This window comes from Engystomops pustulosus, chromosome 8, assembly GCF_040894005.1.
Source record: "Engystomops pustulosus chromosome 8, aEngPut4.maternal, whole genome shotgun sequence".
NCBI lineage: Eukaryota > Metazoa > Chordata > Amphibia > Anura > Leptodactylidae > Engystomops > Engystomops pustulosus.
Window position 1 is genome coordinate 66,958,553 of NC_092418.1, and position 13,314 is coordinate 66,971,866.

Sequence of the window (13,314 nt, forward strand, 5' to 3'; positions counted from 1 at the left end):
TATTAGCGGTGGGGGTTTTGTGCAAAATGCAAAAACCCCCACCTCTGTATGAAGAGGACTCAGCCCGTGAGCCCTCTTCATACATCCCTTATACCTCTGCGCCGTAGAGCTACGGCGCAGAGCGTTAAGGGGTTAAATAAACTAGAAATGAAAACAAAATCCTTTAACATTTGTTTACCCCTTACTGACATGTGATGTACTACTTCATCACATGCCAGCTTCGGGGGTATTGAGAGGGCTCACGGGCTTAGCCCTCTACATACAAGTTGGGCATTTGCTGCATAATGCAGCAAACACTCACCAGTAAGCTTTGCTAGAGGCATTTAAATCCTGGCGGCGCGTGGGCACTGCACCAGAGACGTACACTGCTGTGCTATTTGTTCTGCTGTTAGTTACATAATGTGTACAACTAGAGGAAGAAAACTAGGAGAGTATTTCCCTTTTAATAAATTTAAATTTGTACCCAGAACCCAGGAGTGTGGTACGGCTTCTAAAAATGTATTTCCCTCATATAGAGGTTACTTTTTATTAGGCATGCTGGGATCAGTAGTTCTCATCTCTCATACATCTCAGTGCAGTGGCTCTCAAATGAGCTCAGATGTTATGATCCTGGGAGGGTCGTGAAAATAAATGCCTCTTATTTTAAGATTTGATTTTCCTTCAAAATGTGAAGATGTCCAAAATGTGGTTAATTATACTGTAGAGCCTTTCAAGACTTGCGGATTGTAAATGTTCCTTCTTTCTTCAGTACTCAGACTCCTGTATGATCTAATTATTTCACAAGCAGTATTATGGACAAGAAGACACTTCAAAGTCAGGTTAATTATGGAAGATTTGCCATCACATTTAGATTGATGTACTCGCACTGACACCTGTGGGGACAGATCAGAAAAAACTGTGTAATTAACTGTGGTACGTGTTTTTATGATACACCACAATACAATTCTTCCAACACATTTTGTCTTGCTAATAATGACACTTCTACAAAGTTCTACTTCTGCAAATTGTTACGACACAGTAATAGTTAAGGGGTTGTCCGAGACCGTAAAAAAACATTTGTTTCCGGGAGGGGGCTGCTTAAAGAATTAAACATGTACTTACCTCTGCAGTCCCTCCAGGCATCCCACACTGCCATCTCTCCTGTCCCTTATAAACAAACAGCGCCACGGAAGCTGCGCTGCGTTCAGCTTCTGGCCTACCATGACCACTTGTCCCTATTCCCTATTGCAGGACGGATGGGCGTGGCTGGCTTATGCTTGGTATTGGGAAAAAGGATGGGCCTACAACCTGGCAGGTCTCCAGCAGGTGGTGTGTGCAAGAGATGGAGGGAGAGGCTGATGTAAGAGGTTTCTCCCTGGGGTAACCCCTGAGGTATATATGGGAATCCCTGGGTGATGGAGGATGGGGAGCTGCGATGGTGAAGCAGCCTGATCCAGGGTTGTGCAAAACAACTCGCGGTTCTTTATTATATCTTCAACAGCAGGCAACGGCCTAACATCACACAAGGCACCTCTGCTTCCAGGTAGGGTGACACTGGCTTGTGCAGCAATGATGGGTGCTGTACTTCGCTCTGCTTACTTTGATCCATGACCTCAGACCATGAGGTCTGACTCTCAACTATGACTGACTAACTCTGGCTGAGTGTGACCAAGTGTGAACATGTTCTCCCGCCCACCAGAGGTTTTTATCCTCCCCAGGTCAGGTGGCAGCACTCTCCAATTAGCTTCCAGCTTGCTCTATAATAGTACAAAGGATATCATTGGTTAATAGCGTTTCACCTGTTAACTCTTGCCTTACCAAGCAGTGACTTAAAGCTGTAAATACAACCTTGCCCATGTTACAGACCCCCTAGTGAGGTGATCAATCTCACCAGGTAGTTACTGGTACAAAGAAGGGCCTTTAAGCAACACCTACAAATCCTATGCATTGCCCAGGGTGTTGCAGTTACACTGTGTGGCAGCACTTCCCCCTCTGAAACTTTGCTGTCATGAGATTTTATCAGGCATGGGGAAGACAGAGTAGAGATGATCATAAGCATAATTTTAAAAGTTGATTTTAGAAGGTAGGAGACCACCGATAACAAATATAAGAAGACGGTGCTTGAATCTATGTAGAAAGTGTACCTGGTTTATCTTGCTTGACTTTGATGGTAGATTTCCTGGACTTTGATGGTAGATTAACCGTCAATTCCTGCCCATTACCTTTTTGCATCCTAAATCATGGTTTCATATTGCAAAAGAAATGTGAAAAGGTTGTACTGCATTCACCTCAAGATTGGGTAGGGAGTCAATTAATAGCCTTCCAGAATCCATCCCATTCCATCCCCTATGGAACTTCTAAGGGTTTCCTGAGGCAAACGAAAATGCGCTGCGTGCTTTATTGCCAAATATCCAGGGGCCTAATGGATACTACTACATGTGTTAATAAGCTACCTGTAAGTTAGGAGTGATAGATATAATGAACTGCACTATATTAATGCAGTTTATATCATATTTGTCATTGTAGTGATCTGTATGTTGGCCGTAGAACCCCACTGTTCAGGTTAGAGACAATAGGTGAGCCGTATATAACACTATTCTTGCTGTTAAAATGTGGGACTGTAGATAGACAATACATCTGATGTCAAATGTTGCAGGCTGAGATAGTACCCCTCTTCATTATTATTTGAGAATGCCTATTATCCAGGCTCTTGTTATTGTGGTCCTCTCTATTTAGCAGCGTGGTGCTGTAAAATTCTGTACTATATTCAGAGAATGATAAACTAAATAAGTTGGATTTCATACATACTGAATGAATTTTGGTAAGGGAAAACCTCCCTATTGTAATAATTCTTTAACTGACTGTTCCATGTTTATCTGTCTTATATTCTTGTATTACTTGAAAAAAAGGAATTGTAACACATTTTCTATAAATGCTTCTATAGGGACTTGTATGTTTATAGACATTGCCTGGGCAATTAAAAAAAAAAACACTGGGGGACAGTTATCACACACTAGCGCTCATGTGCCAACATATGATGGAGGACTTTCCCCTCCAGCAGGAGGCTCCGGTCTATAGTGCACAGGCGCATGGCAGTAATGCTGACGGCTGCACCCCCCTTCATGGCCCTCTCTGCCCCCCTGACATGGTGCTGCCTTTTCCAAAGTAACCAAAATGCTATACTATCAACATCATGTGACCTTATCTCTGGTTGGGCTTAATATGTTGGCTGTCTAATATTGGGAATATGACCGTCTGATATAAAAACCCATGGTGCTATAAATAAATAAATACAACAAAACTCAATGCCATTAATCACAAAATGGTGCTTCAAATAGTTTGAATTTTATGATTCAAACTTTTATGGCCTCTCTTAAGTATGTGGAGTTATCACCAAGATGGCCGCCACTGAAACTACAAGTCCCATGATCCTTTAGTTTTCAGAAACAGCTCCATCCTCTTATGCTCTGCTCCGAGTGATGATCTATAAGACTTTCTTGCTCTGATACCATAGTAATGATGGGTAAATGACATTTCATCACAACACTGGCCACACTGGATGCAGTGCAACCAACCAACACATAACTATAGACCGCCAGTGAATATACAGCACACATAAATATAAACCAGCAATGAATATACCTCACACTTAAATTAAATGTACATATTTCTATGTACCAGCGTATGACTATATTATACACACAAAAGTATAACAACTGTGAATAAATTATATATAACACACAAATACATATGTACAAACATATTTTACAAATACTATTAATATATTATTTAGTTTGTGTGGGTATATATATATTTACACATGCTTGATGAACACAAATATGGTACCTATACATATGTATTATATATACACACAATCATGAACAATCAAGATCAACCTCCATCAGCAGAAGGGACTACATACAGTATATCAGCCAGAGCAATGGACACATTCCTTTCCACCCTTTACATCCCAGAAGAGAAACATTCTGCTTTCAGTACAGGAGAGCCCAATCCACAGTGGGGGTTAGTGGGATGTTGCGTAGTTAATTTTTATAACTGCTTAAAGAGAACCCGTCATGCAAAATAACCCCCCTAAACTAAATATATTTTCATAAACTGCCATTAGAGAGCATTGCCTCTATCCCTTCATTGTCCCTCTACATGCCTGTAAACCTAAGCAATGAGGTCCTAAAGCTGTATGCAAATGACCTGTGAAATGTCCAATGAAGCATTAGCATATTCAAGCTGTCCACTCTATTCATGAGTGGGAGGCACAGCCACACCCCCAGTGCATGACTGACAGCCTGTATAATGATGTGAGGCTGTATAATGATGTGCTTCCTGGTGCTGGTGGCCACGCCCCCTGCAGCCTGTGTATACATGTGTGTGTGTTTAGGAGAGATACAGCAGCTCCAGGCAGCCATGTTACAGCAGAACATGTCAGATTCATGTATAGCTGATGTCTGTGTCTCTCACCTGTATATTAGGAGGATGCAGCATGTCAGCAGATGACATACACACACTAGCAATGCTTTACTATACATTACACACAGACATGAGCAGGGGGAGGAGAGGGGAGGGGGAACAGGGGTGACATCACTGCCTCTGACCATGTGACCAGCCTCATTTACATGATAAAAAATAGATGATTTTACAATGATTAATGTATGACATAACTAGATAAAGGCTGGGATGGGATCCTTGTGAGCTGCTCCAACAGGTAGAGGTGACAGGACTAGTGACACAGACCTGATGACAGGTGTCCTTTAAGGCAGAGGAAGCAGAGATTTTGGCAGCATGCTTGTGATCCCAGGTAAACGTTTGGCTTCTTGGCCCAGCAATGCCCCTGTCCATGTATATGACATAAGCTAGTCCCATACAGTTATAGTCGTGTGCAGTACTTCACCTTCCTTTCATTGCAGTTCGTTACATCCATTTTGCTCTTTTTGTAACAATTACTCACTATCTAGTTTTCTTCTTTTACTAATAGACTTGAAACTGTCACAGGCAACACTTGGCTGATTGATATTGATTGATATATATATTCACAGTACATCCTCTGCTTACGCTACATCGGTCAGGAATGGACTATGTTAAAAATAGAATTTTTCCAACTCAAACATCTAGTTACCTCAGTTTTTGGGGAATTTCATATACACTGTGTAATTTATTACTGTTCAACTAGTGTATCCTCTGTTTTTTGCAGGTTGCCAAAGGCCAATTGGACTTACTAGTGAGAAGGCCAAGGTGTGCAGTTATAGCGGATGGTATTATTGTAGCTCATGCCATGTAGATGATGGTTTCATTATACCTGCACGGCTTGTTCACAATTGGGATACATCAAAGCACAAGGTAAGGGGCTATGTACTATAACCAAAGCAGACAAATTCTTAGAGACCAATATTGTTGTGCAGCTATTCTGAAGATCATGGGGCACTTAACACCGTATTTTTCGGAGTATAAGGCGCATAAAAAATCCTTTGATTTTCTCAGAAATCAAAGGTGCGCCTTATAGTCCAGTGCGCCTTATATATGAACTGCACTTACAAAAAACAGCTGCCTTGAACTGTGCACAGGTCTGCCACCTGCTGGTCATTCATCCTTATAATCAGGTGTGCCTTATAATCCGGTGTGCCTTATGTATGAAGCTAGACGTTTTAGAAGGCATTTATTGATGGTGCGTCTTATAGTCCGAAAAATACGGTAAACATAATGCTTGTTAGGTGTTTTCTTTCAGTCGCATTTGCACAGGATAAGCACCTGATATTCACAGACTGCACATAATAAATATTGAATTGCAGAACAAGTAAAAAAATAACTTAACAGATTGTACAAAGGTGGAAGAGTTTACTTTTTTAGGATTATAGAAGGCTAAAGCATCACAATACACAATATACTTACATCTCTGAAAGACTGGTGTCACATATTGATCTGTGTAAAAACACAATTAGAAACACATCTAATATAGTGTGCCAATATAATAGCCAATAAATAGGCAGCTAGGGGGAGTGCCTATCGTGGCAGGTTTGAGATGTACACACTATATTAGGTGTGTTTATTGCATATTAATAGAATTTGTTGTTTTTTATCGGCATATATTAAAACATGTTGGCTTCTAAATGACACCAGTCTTTTTACTCTTACATTCACATGGACATATGCCCATAGCTGGGCGACCATATGGCGGCAAGCTAGAGTGGGGTGACCCATCCCTCTCCATAGAAAATAATGCTGCATGGCTCTATCTTTTTTGCAGGCGCGACTGACAACGGTGATCACTTGTTGTTCTAACCATGCCTGGCACCATAGGTGTCTATGGGGGACGTATATCCAGCCGGAAATGTGCTCCGACGGCCATGTAAATAGATCCAGAGTTTGTGAAAAAAAACTAAAGTATGCCAAGCCTTTAAGATGCTTTCATCTAAGCTAACTTATACACTGGAGTTCAGAATTTCCTAAATGTCAAGGTCATCGTGTAGTCCTACATGAATATATCCTAATGAGTAAAATAGCAGTATTTAAACTTTATTTCATAAAGTGTATGTACTGTAAAGCACAGAATAAAAAAGTAAACGAGATCATTGTTAAAAAAACATAGATCAAAATTGGAGAAGACTTTCAGGGTGCGTGCGCATGTTGCATTTCAAACTGCATTATTATGAGTTTTGAGGTGGTTTTAGGTGCAGTTTGTTATTTTAACAATTGACGTGAACTGAACTGGTGAACCCCATTTGTTCAACAGGCTTCTCCCTCAAAATCAAATTTACCTCTTCAGTTCATGTCTTTCACCTGTTAAGGGCTCATTCACATGGCCCTCTGCGGGGACGTACATGCGGCCGCAAACTTGCGGCCGCATGTACGTCCCCATAGACGGCAATAGTGCGGCAGGGATACGGTGTCACAAGGCCACGTACCGCAAAAAGAGCATGCTCTATCTTCCGGCGAGTGTGCGGCCGTGTGCCGCTGTTCTCTATGGAGGGAGGAGGGTCCACGGCGGTATGCGTGTGTATGTACCCTAAATTAACAAAACTGCACCTTGGGGTGTGTTCAAGTTTGGCCTTAACATATACGTTTTGAGAAGCATTAGAGAAAAGGAGATTTCCCTGATTACATTGCTGTTAACATTTTGTTTACAAAACATTCTAGTTATGATCATCGCGTTTTCAGCAAAATAAAGGTGTTATGGTAATATACTTTGGTAATTTTGAAAAATACTATTTAAGTGGCATGGTGGCAAAAAAACCAATCAAATGTTGATAGATGGAGTGATAATAATTATTATTTAACCACTACCTGCACCAGGATGGTATAGTATGTCGTGGTGCTTCAAAGCCGTCTTCACCACAACATAATATACTGTCATGACTATGGCAGGGGCTCAGAAGCATAGTCTGTGTGATGGCAGCACGAACCTAGCATATACTGACAGCCAGGTTCCTGCTGCCATCGGCCATTTACGGCCGTTTAACCCCTGTGGTCTTTATTGATGTGGTCTTTACTGATCGCAGGGCAACTTTATAATACATTTCTAGTCATTTTATTTCTAATTACCCTCAGCTGAAGTAAAAGATTATCTTATCAACTAGAAGTACAGGTTACCGGCACCACCGCATTCACACATAACATCAATGTGGACTTCAGGTCCGAGAGCCGGGGTATCAACTAGAAGTACAGGTTACCGGCACCACCGCATTCACACATAACATCAATGTGGACTTCAGGTCCGAGAGCCGGGGTTGTGAACCGGATCATGTGAGGCGTCCCAACCGCGGTGCTCGCCAGGTATGGCAATCAATAACAGTTCAACAGAGAAAAGAAATATGCCGCACTCACCGGTATCGGGGACAATGTTCGTTTTATTGTAGGGAAAAATTCATAGCAGGGATGATGCACGCCACGCCAGGGTGACGGGCCGTTTCGCGCAGTGTGCACTTTCTCAAACCTATACTATTTGATACATTTTGATCAGCCCGGGGCTGTATAAATACAGTACTTATGCACAGGTAGATGTCTAATAACAAGATAATAAATTAGTTTGCATTTAGCTCATTGTTGATCATCAACAATCATACATGGACATATTTTATATTTTAAAGTACAACTTTAAAGTATAAAAACTTTTGTCTAACTATGCACCAAAGCCAAAATAAGCAATTCTCCTATTTCCACTAATTAGCTATCTGCAGCCGTTTGTCAGCTAGCAGGCTAGACCTTGGTTGGTTGCCATGTGAATCCGTAGCTAGACGTAGGAGAGGAGGGTGGGTGTTTGTTGTTAGGAGGGGTTACTAGCACATGCAAGCTCATGATCCAGGACCTACAGTGATCTCATAAGCATGTGACTATGCATGCTTCAAGTCATCCAATTACATACCAGGAATGGCATGTAGCAGGGCTATTTGAGTTTGAATGTTTGAATATAGTAGAAATGTGTTTGTATGAAAGTTTGAATGCACAAATAAAGACAGAGTTTAGGCCCCCCATCAGATCTAATGGATGGTTCAGATCCTGCACACACAGCAGAGTGTATATACAGTGCAAATACACTATACAGAAACACCTTCTCATTCAAAGAGTTTTCTGTATTTTCATGCTGAAAGCATCAAAATTATTAAATAACTTTTATATAACTTTTTTATACTTTAAAAAAAAAAATATGTGAAACAACTGAAAATATGTCTTATATTCTAGGTTCTTCAAAGTAGCCACCTTTTGCTTTGATTACTGCTTTGCACACTCTTAGCATTTTTTTGATGAGCTTCAAGAGGTAGTCACCGGAAAAGATTTTCACATCACAGTTGTGCTCTGTTAGGTTTAATAAGTGGAATTTCCTGCCTTATAAATGGGGTTGGGATAATCAATTGTATTGTGTAGAAGTCAGGTGGATACACAGCAGTAAAAAAAATGAGTGGTGATCATTACTTTAAGGAATGAAGGTCAGTTAGTCTGAAAAATTGCGGAGGATAAGTTCATCCGAGTCATCAACTTCAGAAATCGCAGGTTAACAGCAGCTCAGATTGGAGACCAGGTCAAATCCACACAGATTTCTAGCAGCAGAAACATTGCTACAACTACTGTTAAGCGGAGACTGTGTGCAGCAGGGCCGGGACGAGGGGTAGGCGAAGGTAGGCGATCCCCTGAGGCCACAGATCGTGATGAGAGAGGGTAGGAATGCCCGGGCAGCGGGGCAGATGTCCTGCTGACCAAGGGAGATCCGGGGCTCTGGCCAAAAGATCCGGGGCACGGGCCTCTGAACTTTTGACCAAGGACAACCCTGGATTTGCGCATCTTTAACAGACTATGTGGTTCCAGGGAGCGCAGGTATGTAGGTAATTTTCGGGGGCATGGCTTTATACTACAAGGGAGCAGGCTATATACTACGTGGGAGTTCAACAGATTAAATATTGCAAAAAGTTCGACCTCCGGAAAAAGAACAGGGACAAAAAAGAAAAAACAGAGGAGCTACTGAACCGGCACTCTCCCACTATAGTAACCAATTCACACAGATAAAAAAGGTCAGTGCTCAACTCTTCTAAGTCACAATTCCCATAGGGCAAGGTGTTTGGCGTTACATGCGCGCTTTTTAACTCCACTTTGTGAGTATATACAATAAAATATCCTTCTTGAACCTTGGGATTCTGCACTATTTGTTCGTTTATCTTCTGGCACAGGACTAAGAGTGCACCACGGACACGGGAGTGGTTCAGGGGTGCATTGGAATCCAGTGTTCAGGAGAACGAAGGAAAGGCAGGAGAAACCTAGGAGATCCTCAATTTCTAACTGAAGGGAAGGTGGTGAGATTACCTACTGAATGTGAATTGTGAAGAGTTGAGCACTGACCTTTTTTATCTATATACTACGTGGGGCTGGTTGTATACTACAGGGGAGCACGCTGTTTATATACTACAGAGAGGGTAGGCTGGCCATATACTTCAGGAATGGCAGGCTGTCTACAGGCTATGAGAAGGCTGGCTATATACTACAGGGGGCAGGCTATATACAACAGGGGGCAGGCTATATACTACAGGGGGACAGGCTATGTACTACAAGGGGGCAGGCTATATACTATGAGGGCAGGCTATATACTACAGGGGGGCAGGCTGGCTGTATACTATAGGAAGGGCAGGCTGGCTATATACTACAGGGGGAAGGCTGCCTACATGCTATGGGAGGGCTGGCTATATACTACAGGAGGCAGGCTAGCTATACACTGGCTATTTACTTCCGGGGGCAGGCTGGCTATATACTACAGTGGGGCAGGCTGGCTGTATACTACAGAGAGGGCAGGCTGGCTGTATACTACAGAGAGGGCAGGCTGGCTGTATACTACAGAGAGGGCAGGCTGGCTGTATACTACAGAGAGAGCAGGCTGGCTATATACTACAGAGAGGGCAGGATGGCTATATACTACAGGAAGGGCTGGCTGGCTATATACTACAGGAGGCAGGCTGTCTACATTCTATGGGAGGGCTGGCTATATTCTATAGGGGGCAGGATGGTTATATACTATATATTGGCTATTTACTTCCAGGGGAAGGCTGGCTATATACTACAGGGAGCAGGCTGGATATATACTACAGGGGGCAGGCTTACTATATTCTACAAGGGGGCAGGCAGGCTTTATACTACAGGGAGGGGCAGGCTGCCTATATACTACAGGGGGCTGGCTGGCTATATACTGCATATGGACAGCAGGGCAGGCTGGCTGTATGCTATAGGGGGGCAGGCTGGCTATATACACTACTGGGGATGCTGGGTGGCTATATACTACAGGGGGGCTGGCTATATAATACAGCGGGGCTCGATGGCTATATACTACAGATGTGCAGTTTAGCTAATGTTGATATATATTGATGTGTGTAGCAAATTAATTTTTGGTCTATATTTATAAGTGCAGGATATTATTATATAGTTTATTCATTGCTGGTAAATATTTATATGTGTGGCCTAGCATTGGTATCTATGTGTTTGGTATATTTATGTGTTTGCTACATTCTTTTTGGTATAAGCATCGTAGGAATTTTCACTGGAGGGACATATATTTCTATCTTACGCTACATTCATGCTGGAAGGCCTATTGTAGATGTTTCCATACCAGTTGCCCTTTCCTATTATTTTTAATGGTAGGGAAATACATTTTTCCCATTAGAATTTGGGTGGGGGGGTGCAATTTTGCTTCTCTGCCTAGGGCACCAAAATGCCTTGTCACGGCCCTGAGTGCAATAGGCCTTCCTGGTAAAATAGCTGCTAGGAAACCACTGCTACGGACAGGCAACAAGCAGAAGAGACTTGTTTGGGCTAAAGAACACAAGGAATGGACATTAGACCAGTGGAAATATGTGCTTTGGTCTTTGGTTCCAACCACCGTGTCTTTATGTGACGCAGAAAAGGTGAACGAATGGACTCATACCTGTTTCCCACACTGACACTGTTGGGGATTTATTCAAAATTGAAGGTATACTAAACCAGCAAAGTTACCACAGCATCTTGCAGCGGCATGCTATTCCAACCGGTTTGTGTTTAGCTGGACCATCATTTATTTCTCAACAGGACAATGAACCCAAACACACCACCAGGCTGTGTAAGGGCTATTTGATAAAGAAGGAGATGACCTGGCCTCCACATTCACCAGACCCAGGGCCGATTCTAGCATATTTGCTGCCTGAGGCGAATATTAAAATGCTGCCCCCCCCCCCCCCCCCCCGCTCCCTGTTCAGTAAATGCTGAAAACTGTGTGACTGGCTACAGGTTCTTGGAGTCATTAGTGGCATCTAGTACCTTATAGATGACAATCTCTTCTATCAGGAGGACTTTATTCCGGGTTCTTCCATTCATGACGTATCACTGCTGAATTCACTAGCAGATATCTTCAGCTCCGTGCAGCATCTCCACCCGGCGTCCCTAAAAATACCACAGTCACTTACAGTATGAAGTCTCCTGGATAACAACACTGTGCTCCTAAATAATATATACCCCTCACAACACAACTGACCTCACTCTCATCACATATAAAACATCCCTTCATGATATATATATTGTGAGAAAGTAAGAGGTATTGTGTGGGAAAACCGCTATCTGTCCTACAGGCAGATGAAATACATGTGGTAAAAGCCCTGGGTTTGTCTGCAGTAACCCAAGGGTTAATGCAGACATGATAAGCAGGAATAGTGTGTTTTGTCTGTTTTGGCCTAGCTAACACAGACACATTTGTAATGTCCGTACTGGGCCTGCTTATTATGGAGTAGGGGTAGGCTGGTAGTGGGACTCCTACTCCACCCGGGCTTCGGTCCTGGGTTTGTGAATTGCCCACAGGTGCGGGTCTCAGGCCTCGTTAGGGCCTGATTTAGTCTGCAGGCCAGAAGCAGTAGGGGAGGCACTACCTGGAGAGCTGAAAGCGAGATTGCATTCTCACAGCAAAGGTAACTGAGGGTCTCCTGTCTTGCTGCTGGCCAAGAGCGGGTGCCAAGAGTGGCTACCAGTCAACTACCAGAGCAATTCCCCACAATATATATATATATATATATATATATATATATATATATATATTCTACTGGAATTATAGCCTGCACAGCACTCCAATACAGACCCCCCAACCCCAACATTTGGTCTACATGATGCAAAGTAATCTATTGTATCCTATAACTAATATATCCCACCCTGTTATGTTACATGTGATTTTATATTCAGTGCTACCCTGACCAATGTAAATATATAGCACCCCCCAATGCATATATACAGCCCCCCCTACCCCCAGTATAAGAATAATGTGCCCCCATATAAATGTATACAGCCCCCAAACACCCAGTATAAGAATAATGTGCCCCTGTATAAATGTATACAGCCCCCAAACACCCAGTATAAGAATAATGTGCCCCTGTATAAATGTATACATCCCCCCACCCCCAGTATAAGAATAATGTGCCCCCATATAAATGTATACAGCCCCCCCACCCCCATTATAAGAATAATGTGCCCCCATATAAATGTATACAGCCCCCCACCCCCAGTATAAGAATAAGGTGCCCCATATAAATATATACAGCCCCCACCCCCAGTATAAGAATAATGTGCCCCCATATAAATGTATACAGCCCCCCCCACCCCCAGTATAAGAATAATGTGCCCCTGTATAAATGTATACAGCCCCCCACCCCCAGTATAAGAATAATGTGCCCTCATATAATATATACAGCCCCCCCACCCCCAGTATAAGAATAATGTGCCCCGATATAAATGTATACAGCCCCCCACCCCCAGTATAAGAATAATGTGCCCCCATATAAATATATACAGCCCCCACCCCCAGTATAAGAATAATGTGCCCCCATATAAATATAT

At 42.7% G+C, this 13,314-nt stretch overlaps 1 protein-coding gene across 4 annotated transcripts in view; it reads left to right on the forward strand.

Moving 5' to 3' along the window:
* Positions 1-13,314, forward strand: part of PLEKHM3 (pleckstrin homology domain containing M3) — a 184,707-nt gene that overhangs the window by 77,904 nt on the left and 93,489 nt on the right. For 3 of the 4 annotated variants that reach the window (XM_072121037.1, XM_072121038.1, XM_072121039.1), the window contains exon 4: positions 5,186-5,331. In XM_072121037.1, the coding sequence (XP_071977138.1) occupies positions 5,186-5,331 (146 nt within the window). Of the gene's footprint in view, positions 1-5,185; positions 5,332-6,235; positions 6,567-13,314 lie in introns of those variants that run through there. The other variant, XM_072121040.1, reaches the window with a different exon arrangement.